The 19,210-nt window shown below is 42.4% G+C and overlaps 1 protein-coding gene across 2 annotated transcripts; it reads right to left on the reverse strand.

Moving 5' to 3' along the window:
• Positions 1-1,593: 1,593 nt before the first annotated feature.
• On the reverse strand, positions 1,594-18,591 carry ankhb (ANKH inorganic pyrophosphate transport regulator b). 2 transcript variants are annotated; one of them, XM_076295381.1, is made up of 12 exons: positions 18,068-18,591; positions 12,560-12,776; positions 11,352-11,470; positions 11,063-11,146; positions 10,447-10,617; positions 10,014-10,148; positions 8,513-8,605; positions 7,905-8,000; positions 6,236-6,365; positions 5,177-5,300; positions 4,306-4,405; positions 1,594-3,991 (listed from the first exon to the last, which is right to left on the reverse strand). In XM_076295381.1, the coding sequence occupies exons 1-12, from the start codon at positions 18,161-18,163 to the stop codon at positions 3,857-3,859; spliced, it is 1,500 nt and encodes a 499-aa protein (XP_076151496.1). In that variant the 5' UTR covers positions 18,164-18,591; the 3' UTR covers positions 1,594-3,856. The 2 variants fall into 2 exon arrangements, with proteins under 2 accessions (XP_076151496.1, XP_076151495.1); XM_076295380.1 differs by having other exon boundaries at positions 1,594-3,994; positions 18,068-18,590.
• Positions 18,592-19,210: the final 619 nt, after the last annotated feature.

Consider the following 19,210-nt stretch of genomic DNA (forward strand, 5'->3'; position numbering starts at 1 on the left):
AGAGAGAGAGAGAGAGAGAGAGAGAGAGAGAGAGAGAAAGAAAGAAACCTAGGGTGCTACATGCAAAAAAGAAACATATGGACAAAACCAAACCACTGCCATAATTATAATGTCTGAAGCGGCAGGATCTCACTTACCACGCCTTGAAGTGGAGGTGTTGTGATGGAATGGTCCATGGCCTGCTACAGAATGCCATGTGACCACGGGCCACGTTAAGACGTGATGGAGAACTGGGAGGGGTGGAGGTTGAGCAGGAGCGTGAGCAGGGGTGGTTTTCCCTGAGGTGGTACAATTCGAGCGTTTGTCCGCAGGCCAAGTGGGTACAAGGGGAAGCCAGACGCTGCGACCACGTTGGAAACATGAGCCTGTGTGAATGCACTACACCACACATACCCAGGTCTCAGCCTGCATGAGGCACTTTAGGAAGGGTCAGGGGAAGCATGTTGCAGTTAGGGGTGTGGTGGTGGGGGGGTTATCATGGCCTTTTCTGGGTGCACATAGAACTATTGCTATGGCTGATAGCCAGGTTAAAAATAGCCGTGTATGAAATGTACACCAGCAGGCCTCACAAAATAGAAACTGTCTTTTTGGGTTTCATCGTACCCGGAAGAAATATTTACATAAATGCTTGCTAGAATTTAATAAAGCTAAACTGACAGCTTGGGAGCACTTTGGCACACCTACAAACACACACATGACTACATGATAATCACATTGATTTATCAATGTTAGCAATGCAACCCTTTACTCTCCACTACCCATGCTGCGGTAGGCTAATGCTGCGGTGGAGGCACATGCTAATGAAGGGTGAGAGTGCACAGCTCCCTCTGCTGCCGCAAGGGATGTGGAGCTGTGGGGGAAAGGTCAGTGTGGGAGAGAGCAGCAGTGCTGGACGGGTCTGGCTGCAGGAGGTTTGGCAGCAGGCTATATTTGCACCGCTTTTAAATACGCTGCTGAGATCAGCACCTCCTGGCAGGCCAGAACAGAAATGTAAATCCACAAGCAGTAGGATGTGTTTTTCAATTATACCACATAGACATGTGCACAGTGTGTGTGTGTGCATGCATGTGTATGTGTGTACGCACAAATTTAACTCAACAATACTGCTCATTACCAGGATAATGTATCAAGACCAATACATATAAGACAAAATATATAGAAAGACATGGACTATGGATCTGACCTGGATAATTAATTAATTATTAATTAAATAGTCATATTAGCTTGTACAAATTCTCTCTTCTGGCATGGGGCATGGGAAACATTTGCCTTACATTGTACTTTTATGACTTATTATATTTAAGGTGAATTGATTTAATGTTGAATTGTTGTAACACATATAGACAAACCCAAAGATAAGGACGCCCAAAAAAGTCTATCAATATTATTATTAATTTTGTGGAGCTGTAGGGTTGTATACTTCATTTACTACATTCCAAATTAAAATAGTGTGGTTCATAAATGTTAAAGAACAAAAAAGAACACAGTGTGGAAAAAACAATTAGGAATTGCTTATAATGGGTAGTGGGTAGTGTCCCCACCAAAGCTCAGACCAAACCTACGCCCTTGAATGACACACTCTTTAAAATGAACTCTGGTTGATATGTTGCCAATTTATTATAATTTAAATAAAAACAGGTGTAAAGAATGCATCAAGTAAATATAGGCTTGATAAAATACTAAATAATCAGTGCCAAAATGTGTAATTACTGCTATCACCCACAATATGAGTAGCTACTGTTATCGACTGGCCACAACACCTAAACCTATGTAATTTGGCAAACAGTCAATTATTATTAGCCACGTTTACATGGACACTTCTATTCCAAAACAGAAACGGAAAAACGTCTCAATCGGAATAAAAATATATACACCTCAATCGGAGTGGAAATTCCTGATCCGATCAGAATTTTAATCAGAATGAAAGAGGTGGTGTAGTCCGTTCCTATTTCGAATGAACAGCCATGTATATGGTCATTCGGATTGACTGCTGTATCTTCTCAAGGAAGATTTGGCAACAACGGCTATTCCGATCAAAGATTCTAAAGCACTTGAGAGCACCTGATCGGAATAGAACGTACCCCATGTAAACAGACGGCACAAATTTTCTTCAGTCAGTAGCCTATAGTTTAATCAGAATAACAAAAAAAATGTCCATGTAAACATGACTAATGATATGGTACATGGAATAATGTAACCATAAAGAGAAAAACAATTATCAAGTATAAAGAACATGTTTTGTCAGTAATAGACAAAGGAATGCCATTAACACTAATTTTGATTGGAAATACAGTAATCAGCTAGATGATGGCTGAACATCATCAGTTATATCTAGAGGATCAGTGATCCTTTGGGACCAAAGGATTATTATTTTTCTTTTAAACCCCATCTGTCAGCGATCATTTCAGAAAGTTGTGAAGACCTGGCACCAAAGTCTCAAATCGCCTTTCCATGAGAAGTCATGGTAACAGGCTGATATGATGTGCATTTGGAAATATTAACCAACAGTTGGTGGGAATAAAAAGTATGATAACAGTCGGGTTTCAAATCACATAACCACTCTTTAATCACTGAAGAATAAAGCTGTCCCTTTCTTCATCATACCGAAGACAATGATGACAAGAATTTGTTTTTTTCTATGTACGATACCCGCTCTGTCTTCAGCAGGGGTTTTAAAATACAAAGCCATACCTCCCCACAAACTTGACCAGACCTCACTACTCATTACAGTCTATAGAAAACATACAGAGGCATAAGACACCTTAAATATGTTGTGCATTGTTGTCAATGGAGAAAACTTGTAATACAGGTTTGGAACAGAAAGGTAGGTCTGAAAGTGGACTTCACTGTACTTTCTGCATCACTGGTTTACTGCACTGTACATCCTGAGATAAAACAAACAAACAAACAAACAAAAGTGCCCAAATTCAATAAAAAAGAAGATAAATAAAATACTTGTGGTCCAGTTTAAGTTAACCCTCTCACCCCACAGTTTAGCGTTTGACACGCTCATACAAAATTTTATATAACATTGTATACATCTAGTACATTGTAGTATAATAAAAAAATAAGTCATCTAAATGGCCCAAACTCACCAACTCCTCACTCACAATAGAATCAATCCGATTTCCCCACTAACTTATATTTAAATCCTGTAGAAATCTGCAGATAAATATTTTGTAATTTTTCTTGTTTTGTACACATTTCTTCTCATAATAAAAGCCGAAAACCTTGTCCTTTTTGTACAGCAAAGTAAAAATTCAGAGGTTACAGCACTGGGACCTCATTGTCGATCAATTCCACGGTACATTCGGAGATGTGGTCTGAAGAGTGATAGAGCGAGAGAGAGAGAAAGAGAGAGAGAAAGAGAAAAAAATATTCCAAGCAGATAAAATTTTAGTCGATTATAACCATCTTCTTCCTCTTTCGGGGGTTCGTGAATGTTAAGGACGGCAGCACATAAAATGTCAGCAAAAAGGAACTAGTTAATTAATACACAACATTGCTTTGGTACGAGTTAATATCTTCACTATCCACTGCCCTGGTGGCTACCAGGGAACAGCGGGAAGACGTGAATATGTACTTTTGCGTATGTGTGTGTCTGTGTGTGAGTGTTTGATTAATAATATTATTATGAGGATATGTCCAGGCAGAAAAGTAATTTTCTTCCACGTGATTGCTGCAGATACTCAAAGGTTCCTCTAGGTTGCACTGTACATAGGAAGGGGGGGCGACCATACTGACTCTGCCCAGCAGGGGGAGCCAGGCTGCAGCCAGTGGAATAAACCTGCCTCAGCAAAGGATGCAAGGAGAGTCCTGGCAGCCCCTGTACATGCGTCCTCAGAAGGACCGCGCCTCACTCCTCTTCCTCATCTTCTTCTTCCTCCCTCAACTCCACAATGTCATCCATTCGGCCAGTGCGGCGCACCTCGTTCATGGGGGCAGAGTCTTCTCCTTCGATGACTACCTCTCCCTCAGAATCTTTCTTTTTCTTCTGAGAGCAAAGATCAAAAGGAAGAATACATATTAAACCTCACTATGTGTATTGCTGCCGCACATTCAGTATGGTGTACAACTGCTGAAAGAGAGCCGTGTTCATTTTGAAAAACATATAGAGTGCGCTAGGCACTCGACTGATTTATCATTTTCCTATTACTCCTGTTATCAGAGGTTGGGTAGCTTTAAAATAGATTTGAATAGATAGATTGTTAAAATCAGTGCTTTATGGGTAAGGTGTAAAATGTGTAATATTGTTTTGTAATAGTCATAACACAGTAGTAGCTGAGATGCTGTTAAAATACTCACCTGTTTTCGATAGACGTAACAGGCGGCAATGGCCACCATAGTAGACTCACCCAGGAACCCAGCCAAGAGAGAACCCACGCCCAGAGTTGCCCCATGAACCCTGTCACACACACACACACACACACACACACACACACACACACACACACACACACACACGGAGAGATACAGAGAGAGAGAGAGAGAGAGAGAGAGAGAGAGAGAGACAGTGTGAGTGTTCACTATGAAATAGAACACATCAAGTCACCCAGAAAGACAATATAGATAAAGACTATAAACACTGAGTTGTGACTTATTTGCCACTACATAAAATACATAGTCCAAATAATATCCAATCAGAGCTTCATGTGTTATTATTAACAGTCATAATATAATCTAAGGATGTAACAAGCTCCAATTTATACTCCAATTTTCTTTGTGAGAAAATCTGAGATGCATCCCATATAATAGAGGTCTACAAGGCTAATGAAGTGTGTACTCATTCTATGTATAGGAGCACTACAAGGCTGGAGTAGTAAGCATTTACCCCATGTAAGCAAGTGCTATAATTTTGAAGTAGTACGCACTCATCCCAAGAAAGGGAGCGCTACAAACTTAGAGTATGCACACTCATCCCACACAGGGGGGCGCCATAAACCTGTAGTAGTATGCACTCATCCTAAGTAAAGGACCGAATAAACCTGTAGTAGTATGCACTCATCCTAAGTAAAGGAGCCCAATAAACCTGTAATAGTATGCACTCATCCTACGTGAAGGAGCCCAATAAACCTGTAGTAGTATGCACTCATCCTAAGTAAAGGAGCCCAATAAGCCTGGAAGAGTACACACTCCCCCCATGTACAAGACCACATAGAAAGTCCTATGCACTCACCCCATGTAAGGGAGCACGATGAGGCTGGTGATAAGGACAATGATGCGCAGCACGGAGCTGGGCGCAAGGACAAAGGTCTTCTTCAGGGTCATGAGCCAGCCAGTCAAGTGGGCACGGATGGTCACTGTGGGAAGACAGAAAAGAGAGAGAGTGAGACAGGAATCAGGTCACTGCTCACTGGCAGTTTATTCACTTCAATATCAGGGAGGTCATTTCAGATTATCTCTCACTGGTGTAGCACACACATTTTTAGTTCCTAACCAATGGCTCCAACCACTGTAGAGGAACATGAAGCTACTACAGGGGAGAATGTTACAAAATTCATCCAATTTGGTAAAAGCTTTTTCTCATTTCTCACCACACATTTGCAAGTGAATAAGAGATGACAGGAGAGCTTTTGCTTTCTGGAAAGTCTTTCTGGAATTTCTCTCTCTGTGTGTGTCTCTCGCTATGCGCATGAGAGCCTCTTTAGACAGTGGGGGGTCCCATCTGGAGCCTCACCCCACACAGTCCCTGTTGTCTTTCCCTATGGGAGGATTCTCTCCAATGCAGCCAATGCTCTGCCTCTGACCCCGACCTTATGTAACTACAAACCCTGAATCAGGCTTATTGTTGTTACTTTTTGTGGCAGTAGCTGTGTGTGACTGACAACAAAGTAAAGTCCCAGGAGGACACTACAACCACTACAATGCAACAGACACAGCATGACAACAAAATAACTGATGTAGGCTACTACCAGAGTCAGAGAGCATGTATAAACATGTGCCTTTTTATCTATGTGTCAACTGTATGTCTGTTGACATCTGTGGTGATAAGAACTTTTTTGTGGAAACTGTCTGTGCATGTCTGAGTTAAATATTGACCAAAACCCAAATAACCTGTCAAATCGCAGAGGAGTGTCATGCAATGTTAATTTCTGGTGAGTATTTGATAAGCAAACATGATGTGAGCTAACTGCTAACTAATTGCTAGAAGGAGGCTATGTAAAAGTTTGCCAATAATTGCGTAGCCTGTTACTCATTTGTCATTAAAAAAACATATATATGGTGAAGACCATACCTGGTAATGGAAAGAAGGAGAAGATCTGCAACGGAGCCACACAAAGCTCAGCGAAGGCATGGTCCACCCCAATGATGTCCACCAGAATCTTTTCAGAGATATGTGGGGTCCAGAACACCAGGAAGCAAAGCTGGACAAACAAAAAAGAAACAAAGTTTACATAAAATCCAGATATATACAGTAAACACACACACACACACATACACAGACACACACAGTTGCATGAGTGAAGTGATCAGGTCATGCCTTGCCAGTGGTACCATTTGCACGCTTGTTTACAGTAAGTCTGCCCTACATCTGGAAGAAAGTAGTGACCACTCAGTGTAACCCTGTTAAGTCATTATGCTTCGTTTGGGTGCTTCACTTTTCAAACACACACAAATACACACAAAAAAAAACAGCGAGAAAGAGAGAGAGAAAGTGAGAGATGGAGAAAATATTCCCTGTCTGTGTATAAATGTACATGTGTCTGCAGATGTTGTCAGGAAACATCTGTAGCTATGTTTTTAACCTCTAAAACAACTGAACTTAATAATGACCAGCAACACCCATGACACTCTCTGTCACTATGTGGACAATGGAAGACCACTTCCACCAGAATGTCACTTACAAAAAGTATACAAAAAACATAAAACATTAAAGCAACACCAAAGCACTTTTCCTCTGTTGCACGCATGCTATTTGTTTATCCAGCACCGGCTTTGGAAATAACAATGTCCACAGACAAGGTAGAGTATGTTGCGTGATTTTATGAAAGTATCATGTATTGCAACATCAGAAGCAAGTCAAACTTGTAGTTTCTTATGTCTCATTCCATCGAACTACAGATCCCCTACCCGATCTGGCAAACTTGCATAGTGCGGTTATAGCCAATAGAGGGTCGCGAAGCGAATGCAGAAGTCCCGTTCACCCTGTTACGAGTTGATGAACCACTGAAACGATTTTGGAAACATTATTTTAAGGTAAAAAAAAACTCTTTGGTGTTGCTATAAAATGTACAATAACATGTGAAAACTAGGTCAAACAGGCTTCTTAAAAAAAGTTAATCAGATACTGTAAGAGAACCACACCAAGATTTAATGCCACCATAAAAGCAAAAACAAAACGTGCCTTGTGTGTGAAGACCATCTGGAACATGGGTCTATACTCAGGGTTAGAGACCACATCTCTAAACCCTTCTTTTCTAGGACAGCTGATGGTGAGCTCGATTACCACCGAAGCAAAGTACACCAATGAATCATTTAGATCCACTGCAGAAGTGCTTAATGCAGCAAGCCAAGGGATCCTCTGCACTTTCTCCATGCCACCCTCAGCCAATCATCTCTGAGCCAATTTGCCCTTTGCCTCCACAGAAGCCATGGCTCTATCCGTGCTGCTAATGAGGGTTTTATTGCTTATTACTAATTCATTGCGACTGACAGATAAAGACAGGCTGACAATTAGATCAACATCAGCACAATGGCGGCCAACAACAGTCGCCACCCACATACCTCTGCCAAAAACAGCCATAAAAACATGCGGCGTCAGTGGCAAACCTTGCTGATGGAAACAAGAATACCTCTAGGAATTCCACACCTCTTGGCACTTTAGGAAAACCAAGTGGCCAATAACGTGTGCAGACTGATGGGTCTGCTCAGACAGTGAGCAAGGATGGTAGGGATGGTCATACCGTGACTGACAACGCCAGGCAAACAAACGTGAATTTCTTGATGTCAGACTTGGTGACTGTGGTGCCGGTGTTCATGAGCTTGTTGCTGGGATTGTTCTAAGGCAAAAAGAAGAGAAGGAACATATAAATAAATAAAGTCACAATCTTAAATTTAATTTCACATAAAAATACAGATATTGTTGGGGGGGGAGAGGGGGGGGGCAAAGTGGTTGTACTGTTGGGGACCCCCTGTCTGCCAGTGTATCTTCTGTCTATATGGTAAGCAGTGACTGACCAACAGTTAAGCACACACTGCATTTCTTCAAATTACAGTCCCTGAAGCTCCCGCTGCAGGTTTGTCTCTGTTGAGCTAAGCTTGTGTTTACCCATAAACATCACTATAGGCCACAGAGCAGACTCAAAGCACAAGCAGTTCCAACATCAGGAAAACAGGTTGGGGGCAGGGAGGTTGAGGGGGTTGCATGTTGATCCTGCATTCAAAGTAAGCCTGTAGTGTACTGTGATTCCCTTACGGGAACCAATTTGAGCAGCTATCTTCAATCCATGCATATCTGATATGGAATGGAACAGAGCACACGATAATAATGTGAATAGATGAACTTGGCTACCTTGTCGAAAGCTGGGTACACTGCTCGCAGCTCTGTCAGCCATCCATACGGCATATGACCAACCGGGTATGTCGCCGTCAAAACAGCCACTGCCTGAAAACAAAACACACATCACAAGAGTCAAGAACAGCCTTAGCTCACACTGATCTCAAAGGGATCAGATAGGGTGAAATGAATGTGGGGACAGGAGAGGAGGAGTGCTGAATGTATTGAGAAGTGCTGTGTTTCTGACAACCCTGGCAGACGGGCGAACAAGCCTGTACTTGATCAAAGTTATGGCCACCTTGGTGATACGGCCCAGGGCTTTCGTCACGTCATATCCTGAAGTGCACTACTGGGGACATTCAAATCTCATCAAAACAAACCAGTGAATACATCTGTGATTGTGAATCTGTTTTATTTTGTGTCTCTGTGAACTAATATTGACCAAGTATTTTGTCTAAGCAGTAGGGAACAGAATGAAACCTCTTCGTAAATATGTGAGTAGGGCCTTTTCTCCAAACAAACCAAGGAGCGAACGTCAAGAGGACACAACAATGTCTCTGTTTACATATTTGAGATAGCGCTGTGGGCAGATAGCATCGGGGGAGTGGACTTTTACAGCAACCTCATCCCTGGCAGCCAACTGCTCTGCTGACTAAACCGTGATGGCTCATCTAACTACATCTGCAATTTTCTGAGCTTCAAAGTGATGAAATGCTATTCAGTAATGTGATGATACAAGCCTGGGAATTAGTTTTTTATGTAAATTCACTTGGCAAATTCTGACTGCAGGCTACTGCAGATCTACACCTGCCATCATGCTCCAGTGGGGTGCATGGCTATATCAACACTTCATTAATCTAATGAATTTCTAATTCAAGTCTAATAAGTTCATTTTATATGCCAATTCAGAATAAATCAAGCTTAAGATGTCAACATATCAGCATACATTTGTCAATGTCTATGGCTGAATTCCAGGTGGTTGAACAACTAGCTCCAGGTTACTATACCGCTAAGAGCACTTAGCAGGAGCACTGTGTATTCACACTCATTCATAAGTTGTAAATGTCAGGCCACTGAAATGCTTCTGATGGGTTTTAGTACTAATACTAATACTGCTGTAGCTCTTTTTCAACATTGCAATAATATTGCTGCTATTACTATTACTAGTACTGTAACTGCTGCTACTAATACACCTCAAACATATATTGCTGCCTGTGGCAACAAGTGTGGTTTATGGGAGTGTGGTTGTTTGTGTGTGTGTGTGTGTGTGTGTGTGTGTGTGTGCGTGTGAAAAAGAGAAAGAGGATGTATGTGTGTATGTGTCTGTGTATGTGTGAGAGAAAGAGAGAGAGAGAATGTGTATTTGTGTGTGTGTGTGTGTGCGTGTGTGGGTGTGTGTGCGTGTGAAAGAGAGAAAGAGGATGCATGTGTATGTGTATGTGTTTGTGTGCGTGTGAGAGAGAAAGACACAGAGAGAAAGTGTGTTTGTGTGTGTGTGTGTGTGTGAAAAGCTGACCTCTGTGGCGGCCGAGCTCCCTTTGAGGTCGCGGGACACAAACAGATTGACGATGGGCCTGCTGATGCGCTGTGTGGCCAGGATGAGGGCCAGGGGCCACCAGAAACTCAGCATCTTTTTAATGGTGGCATCTCCCTGGACACAGGACAGTAAGTCAGCATGGGGGAGAGAAGGAGGGAGAGAGAGAGAGGGAGGGAGAGAGAAAGAGGCATAACAATATAGGAAAGCAAGGGAAACAAGCAAGGAAAAAACAATGCAAATACTTTCCCAGCATTAATAATACACAGCATTCCTTTCTGTTATTCAACAACATGGCCAAGAGATGCCCTCTTCAGAAGTGCACCTTCATCATTATTAGATGTGGCACTGCTGCAGCTATTTAGCCCTACAGGGATCTGGCCCCTGGCCACTGGGTCTCCTCAGGGTCACCTACCCCCACTTCTGGCCCGCTGGAGTCGGGGATGCTGTCGTGGATGTTTCTGTAGTAACCCAGGCCCACGATGGTGAAGCGCACCAGCGCTCCCATGTATAGGGACAGGATGGGGATCAACAGGGGCTCCAGGCATTCAAGATGGCTGTGAAGCAAGATGGCCACAAACACAATCTGTAGGGAGGGTGAAGGAAAACATAGTTAGTCAACATGCACGTGTCTGTGTGTGTGTGTTTGAGAAAAAAACACAGGGAGGAAGGAAGGAAGAGTGCTGAGTGAAAGCCTGTGTGTGAGTTTAAAAGGCAGGGGGAGAGAGACTAGTAGAGCAGTAGACGTCTGTGCACACACTCAGAGGGAGATGGATGAGATGACCCAAATTGGAACAGTATTTATTGCAACAGAGGAAAACACGAGTAGTGCTTTCCCCATTTCCCTTCAGCAAAAGCTTATTAATTCAAAGTGGTGATAAAGTCAAGCTCATTAGCACGGCTGACTTTACAACAGTTTATCTTCACAAATCTATTGAAAAGCTGTTAATGATGTGGGCCCAGTCCAACTGTAACGTACCACATGGTGTACCGACTTTCTATAGTGAAAATGACATAGGTATGGTTCTTACCTGAGCAATGACATCAGAGATAGAGGCACATCCCACCAGGAGACTGTGTTTGTGCTTCAATAGTATACCTGCATGTGTCCAGGCCTGAAACAACAACCGATTTGTGCTATGACCATTTGGAAGACATTTTAAAACCATAGCATTATGGAGCTACAGGTGGCATGCAATTCAAATGCTACTGCCCGTGAAGATTAAGTCCAGTCAGAGAACAGCTGTAATATGAATATAGGGTCCTGTCAACATACAAGATCTAAGTAAATGCATACAAGGCATGCAGAGACATACAGACCATTGCATCCAGTAGTGGGAAAGCTGCCAGGTAGAGGAAGGCCTTCCTGGTCTTATTGCCCACAGAGTCATCCACATGGTGGAGTTTGTTGATTATGTAATATCCCAGATCAGTGTAGGCTAAAGGGCAGAGGGCAACAGAAGGTTATTAGGTTATGTTACGTCTATCAACTGACAGACAAACAACAAAAATAATATGACAGTTATGAGTGTGCTCTTAAAACACAGGGTATGCATCCAGTCTTCGATCACAAACATCCTTTGTTCCATCAGTCACATTAAATGTTATTAAAACATGCTCTTAATGTTCTAATCATTCTGTCATGACATCATACACTGACCACTCTGCTGGCTGGAGGTGCAGGTATTAACATTACCTTTACTGCCAACACTGAGTCAGGACAACGGCCTGCACCAAAGACCAAATTAAGGCAGCGTAGGCTCCAAGTCCACCAAACAGACCCTTGCTTTTAGCCAAGACACATATTATTTTTAAGCCTGGTAATTTTTTTAAAATGTTGAGAGATTATTCAAGTTATTCTCAGCTGCAAGAGAAAAGAACCTCCCAGAGTTCTGTAGTTATGTAAACGGGTGATAGTAATGAGCGCATAAACAGAAAGGGTTCAGGGTGGGCAGAATGATTAAGAGCCTAAGCGTACTGCCTGGGTAATTACACAGTGTGCATAAAAGCGCCTACGTATGGTCATTTTGTGGAAGAAGACTTTATTCCTGAGTGCCCTTCAACTATTCAGGATGACAAAGCGGGGAAATTCAGTGGGGAAAATCTCAAAGCAAACAAAATGGGCTTTTGTGCGTGCTGTGCACAGACAACTCTGTTCATTCTGTGGCACCATTACTCCAGCGCTGGTTCCAGTGAGCGGAGAGGGGGAAATACAGATGCTGAGCACATCTGGTCTGATTCCTGGGGCTGTCCTGACCACACCAAATGCAGCTGATAGGGGGGAAAACCCTTCCCTTCCAATTATAACACCACTCACCACCCTTCCTCTGAGTAGCTGCTGTTTGGAGAAGCATAAACCAAAACCCAGGCCCCATGTGGTTTCACTTCCAAAACAATGTGCACAGAAGCTGGCAGTCTGACTACGGCCACAGCCCGGACCGCTGCCCCAGGGAGAGAGTTGTTGCAGGTGGGGCAACATGGAGGAGGAATGGCACAGTGGGGAAAACGATGAGCAAAGCCAACCTTACCTATGAGGGTGTGGAAAATAATGGCTATAGTCCCGGCGGCGACCATGCACAGGACTGCCTTGGTCCGGTCGCGTTTGCTGTTGACGAACACCAGCCCCACGTTCTTGAAGTCGCTCATGGGGCCCGTAAAGAACTTCATCAGCGAGTAAGCCAGGCCATAGCTGGCCAACATCTCCACGGCATCTTCCTTGACCGCTGCGATGCCTCTGTTTAGAGCCTGCAAAGACACATATTCACTCAGGGATCAGTGCACTGGCAGTGGTTGTTGTTGCTCAACAATGTTTCTAGGGATGAAGCAAAGCCTGCAACCTCTCTGCAGGAGCTAGACAGGTGTGAACCTCCAGTGTACAAAGATTCTCTTCAGGGCAAACACAAGGTCATGGTGATGAAGTAATGAAACAAAATTGAACATAATGAAAATAATTGGAAACATAGCCCAGGTTGATTTAAAGTGAGTTCTCTGAGTATTAAATGTCTTTCTTTGTGGCAAAGAGGATTTAGAATAAAATTAGCTTAAGCATATTTTAGAATGACATTCAAAATGGACTTTTTTGGTTAATCTCCTACTTTGTACGTACTGTACATCCAAACAAAATCCTCATCGTACCCTTGGGAGAATCCAACTGTCCTGTAACAATGGGGGCTTTGTTGTTTATAACCTACCTGTCTTTCGTTTGACAATGCATGTCTTTCATGACATCCCTTGCTTCACAAACTTCTAATCTCAATTGTAGTGTCTCTAACAGTGGTCTCCAATTACCAGGCTCTCCCTCACTTACAGATGCATTCTAAAGAGCGCTGCTCTTTCTTGTGGCCAATGTATGTTTGTATGTATGTATGTATGTGCAGACACTGGATCGCCTCCAAAAGGCTCTTTCACAGCACGGCACGGCACAGCACAGTACAGCAAAGGCCTCTGGCATGGCTATGGTCATGTGCTTCAGAGCTGCATAATATTACTGCAGATGACGTATACTTCCACAGGAAATTACAATTAAGGGCAATTGCAATTAGGGAAGTCCATGCAATACTAGTGGGTTGAGAAAGAGAGAAAAAGGAAGGACTTCTTTTCCATGGGCCAGGCCTTGCAAAACTTTTGCTCAATACTATCAAATTGATTACGGTATAAATAATCGAGGAGTAGACACATATTCGGACTTCAAGGCCACCAAAGGCAGGAAGTCACCACTATCACTTTACAGATTTGATAAATCTCTCTTTGCTGGTAAATCTGAAAGAATTTGACCAAAGCCTACTTTGGTGCGCATGGTATCTGTCATATGAACTGAATTGCGGAGAATTTAACTAATCTAACAATAGCTTGTCCATACTGACAGACGTTTAGACATTTAGGAACTCTGGTTAATATTGCCTGCCTTTCATCAGTGGAGAATGTGTGTTTTAAGCAGGGCGGTCTACTCTAACTTTTGTGTGTATAGTCTAAGCAGCATAGATTGGCTCAAGTGGGCGATCTGGTGAGTTTCAAGTGGTTTTATTCTACACAACCAAAAAACTTAAATAAAAACCAGACTATGCTTTTAATTGAGACCTGCCATCCTTTGTCCAAACCTGTAGCCAGACCAGGCCAGTTAAAGGGGTCAGGGTCTAATAGGGGCTTTTAATCCAGTTTTTACGGTATTTGTTAGGGGTGTAACGGTTCATGTATTCGTATTGAACCGAAACGGTACGGGCGTCACGGTTCGGTGCATGAATTTACACGGAGAATACACGGTATAAAAATACATAAAACTTGTGTGCGGATTAATTCATGTCATGCGCAATTACTGTTAAGTAGCGAGAGTTACGGGAGTTCTTTAGCGACACCTAACGCTAATCTGTAGCCTCGCCTTAGCTCGGAAGCTCTGATTGGCGTTGTTCAGCATTGGGTATGTGAGTGGAAAAAATGCTACACATATTCGAAGCCATCACCCAGATGATGTAGGCTACCAATCACTGAAACGAGGGGGAAAAAACTTCCCCTGCGCTTCAGCAGCCTTTGGATACACATACAAATAGGGCCAAAACCTATGGCTTAAATTAAATGATTTCGTAAGGACAGAAAGCTATGTAAATCGCGTGGTAATTACCTTTATGTTGGGGTAACTTGTAACTTCTCACATGAGGAGCTGGTAGTGTTAAGTGCATAGACAGTAAAATAAAGTGACAATGCTAACCAGGCTAATAAACAAACCATGCTACGGTGAGTTAACGTCAAAGGGCAAAGTCACGTGACTTCTAGTTGTAGTCTGTTTATGAAATGAAAGGAGCAATTTCGTTTTTTTTTAAAAAAAAGGCAAAATAGTGTGATATTTTCACAGTTAGTAGGCTAGATTATTACTTTACACACAATGAAAAATATTGAGGCAAATTGTAGACCCTTCCATATACAACTAAACACAGATGTTGAAGGTCTTGCTTAAGTGGATTTTTAAAAATAATTTTCTATGTAATTTGCACTTTCAGAAATAAGAGATGCTGTAGGCCTATTTTCAGTTTTATAGCTGATTGTCTTATTTTGTTTACAAGTTACAGATGGAGTCTGGGCACTTATTGTACTGTTTAGCCTACATCTTACACACTTCAGGCTGTTGCAGATAACTCAGGGAAGAGACTGTATGACACTAGGTGGTACAGCCTGAGACATGTACAAAAAAAAATGCTTTCTGCATTTTTGTTTTGCTTTTCCCTCCATTGTACCGAACTCGTACCGAACCGTGATGTCCGAACCGAGGTATGAACCGAACCGTGACTTCTGTGTACCGTTACACCCCTAGTATTTGTCATTCTAGTACAAAACAATGTCTACTGTATATGTATCATTCTTTTAGTCTGTTTGCTTCTAAGAGTTATATTCATGTTTATAATTTCTTGCATATTTTTGCATAGTGGGCCATGAGCAGTTTTTCTGTGCGATATTGCTAGCAGTGGCTGAATGAAAAGACATCAGGAATAGGGTTGGGAATCACAGAGTAACTCACAAATCGATACTGAAAATTTGCCCACGATAACGATATCACAGTTCAGCGATTCTGCAAAACTCAATACCTTGCAAAAGATTAATCTTCAATACATCACAATATCTGTGTTAATGAATAAATGGCAAAACCTGGAATTATGTTTTTATTCACTACAATTCACAACAGATTTGGAACAGTGTACAAAGTGCATAGAATTTTAGCTTAGTGACTCTTGAAAATCTCTCTCTATATATATAAAAAGAACCTCTCTTTCTTAAATGTATATTTCAGTGTTCCTAGACTCATTTCAGTGTTTATGCTAATGTATGTATGAATATAATATTTCTGTGTTTACATTTCAGTGAAAGTTGAAATCAATAGTTGGTGGCAACATATCGACAATATACATACAGCAAAAACAAGTCACACAATATATTGCTGTGTCAATATTGTGTCCCACCCCTAATCAGGAAATGCTATTCATGGGTGGCTTTGGTTAAGGGTCATTCACTTTCATCTCTACAAACTCTCCTGATAATGCTGAAAATGCTTCTAAGATGTCAGGTGCACAAGGTGAATATTGAGTTGATGGTGCGGGTGAAAACAGTAACTCTCATCAGCTGACGGGGAATCTCAGGCACTGTGTCAGGATCTGTTTTGGGCCGTCACTGCACCAGTCAGCAGAAATCCCACAGATGGGGCAGCACATCTAGGTATCAATATCCCAACACACCGCATGACAACTGTGTCATGGAACTTCTGTTTCTATTAGGGATATGCACTTATGCATGCACACACACGTATGACACACTCACGCGCACACTCACACGCAACACACACACACACACACACACACACACACACACACACACAAACACACACACACCACACACACACACACACAAATAAGGACCAGTCCTTGCCACCGGCCAAATCACAGGCCAGTAGTTAGCAACACTAACAATGCCAGATTAAATACCAATGTCAAGCAGAAGGAGGTCATATAAAGTGGTGATCTTAAAGTTAGCTTAGCACTCAGCTGCTGTGCATTAACACCATTCTAGGCACCCAATGTAGCCAGACTGGGAAACAAGCCAGTTAATCTCTAGTGCCTTACGACAATGTGTAGAGTAGATAAACGGCGGCTGTTGGAGGAAACTGTGACCTCATTTTGCTGAGAGTTCTCTGCTCACTCTTCTCCTTGTGGTATGAATGACACCACATGTACTGGAGGAAGTCACCTCAATAGGCTATTTATTTGCTTCTGCAAGAGACATGCTGAAACCAGACTGGTTTCTTTCCATAATCACTGACGGAAAAAAAGTCCCAAACCCATCCTCAAAATAAATCCTAATTTTGAGACTTATGTTGTTCAGCCAATTTATCATAACCTACATTTCCAGTGGCTTAAATGCTCATGAAATTATTATGGTGAGTGAAGTCATGTGACTATTTTAGGCTGATTGGCAGGTTGCATTTCAGATGACTGTGGGTGTTGAGCTCATTTTAGGAATTTTAATGCCAGGTTCCCTTACTTAAAAATCAAGAATAGGTAATATGTGTGGATTGTGTGCCCAAATAGTTGATCCCATTTCATGTCTCCAACTTGCAGCATTTTGAAAGTACCTTGGGTGAATATTATATAAAAATAACCAGACAAATAATAGAGGGGATACTATCACAGAGAGAGACTATAATATTCAACAAGAAAGCTCAAAGCTTAAAGCTCCCAAGGAAAACATACTTTCAAAGACCTGAAATGTAGCCCAGTGATCTCAGACATGTTAGCTACATTTAGACTATAAGGCAGGCCTACGTAAATACTTTGGCCTGAATGTTGTTTGTGCAATCATGAAAGTGCACAAAACGTATGTTACCTTAATCTGTAAAATCATGGCAATATCTGTCATTGTGTCAGGTAAATAATGTGACCCTTGGTTTTATTTATTCCACACCAAATAACAACAGGACACATGACAGCTTGCATTTCGGCCCTAAATCATTGTCTGACAACGACAACAAGTTCACAGCGAGGTTACTACATGCATGGCTACAAAAAAATCAGCCCATCCAAAACTGCACAATCACCTCGCTCAAAAATTTTGCCTCTCATTGTTCCCCCCCTGAATACAACTTGACACATGTTAGCAGGTGCACTGTATGACCAGCTGCTGACGTCCACCCAGGTGATCACCTCATGTATGTTGTTTGTGATGCACCGGAAGGCCAACCGCATTTCTGCCCATTTTGGAGGTCCCTGCATACAATTTGACTTCTATCCCTGTGTTGTGGCGATGAAGAGCGGCGGAATACCGTCAGGCATCATGGGAAGGCAAGGGACGGCTGTTTACATGTAGTCTCTGTCACTAATTCTTCTGGGACATTTGAGTAAGGTGCAATTGCTGCAGTAAGCTACACGAGCCAAATAAAATGCGTAGCCTATGTCTATTCTGGGCGTGAAACAGCAATGGTCACCCAACCAAATATAAATGCAGTAGGCTAAATCCATAGTGTCCGTGTTTAATAACGATGTTATAAACAAAAAACATACCTGTTCGCCGAAGTCGATGGCAATGTTTGTGATTGCCAGTGGTACCAAGAATCGGATGAGAGGCCAGTAGTGTGTGAGAGCCGGAAATTTCACCATGGTTTCGCCGGGCTGACAGCACTGCGAACATCTGCTGCTTGAAGCTGAGAGATGAAAAACTGAGTCGCAGCGCGATGGTGCTCTCGGTGTTTTCTAGCAGAAATCCAACGAGATCAGGTCCGTCCCTGCCCTCCTACACAACAACAGCATCAAAAACAATGATCTACTGCAGGGGAAAAGAGGAGGGTCACCAGAATTTTCTGCTGACGGCTTCTCCATTGTTCATCCATCGGTGGAGAGAAAAATATATACATAAAATCGAGCTCTGAAGCCGCTGTGATTACGCGCAGGCGTTCCTCGCTCACTCTATATCTCTCTCACTCTCACGACAGATTAGTCGGTGAGGATAATTCGTAGGCCGTGCTTCCGTCGGCTTGCTGCTATTCTGCCATAGCTGGCTTCATGGTTAACTCTTCTTAAATCATCAACCTTCCCTGACAACACGTGGGGGTCGGCACAGGAAAGCCACTCCTCTTCTGGACGTCACTAGCTGCGTATAGAAAAAGATACCAAACTCAACAGAGCGCGGTACCTCGCACAAAACAATGCACAAAACAATTACAAATGCAAGATGTAAATGCTACATAGTTGTTCTATTCGTGGGACAACATTCATGTTGAGTCGTTTTTGTTCTGGACTACAGAAGTGTGAATGAGTGTGTGATTTGCCAGCCCACCCTGTTCAAATACACTCAATTCCAAGTGGCCCATATGACTAACGCGTGAAATGTGATTCCTCAGGGACAGAATCATATAAGGTATGGAACAAGTGATTCACAGGACACTGCTCTTAGGCTTAATGAAATACACTTCCCATTACTAGGAGCATTATACAATGTCCAACAGCCAGGAGACCATTGTAACTCAAGCCTCTTGGAATTGCATACAAGATATTTGATGCACCAATTACTGATATTTTGACAGAAAACTAAATGAAGTAGACTTACAGCAGTTAATCCACATCTGAAAATGCGAATGTAAAGGTGCCTTCTGCAGCTGCATTGCAGTATAATATCTAATAGCCTATTCTGTCTCTATCTGATGTCTA

Source organism: Alosa pseudoharengus, unplaced genomic scaffold (assembly GCF_046254945.1).
Source record: "Alosa pseudoharengus isolate Yale_2024_CS ecotype anadromous, Long Island Sound unplaced genomic scaffold, YU_APseudo_1.1 YU_APseudo_1.1_scf_2, whole genome shotgun sequence".
NCBI lineage: Eukaryota > Metazoa > Chordata > Actinopteri > Clupeiformes > Clupeidae > Alosa > Alosa pseudoharengus.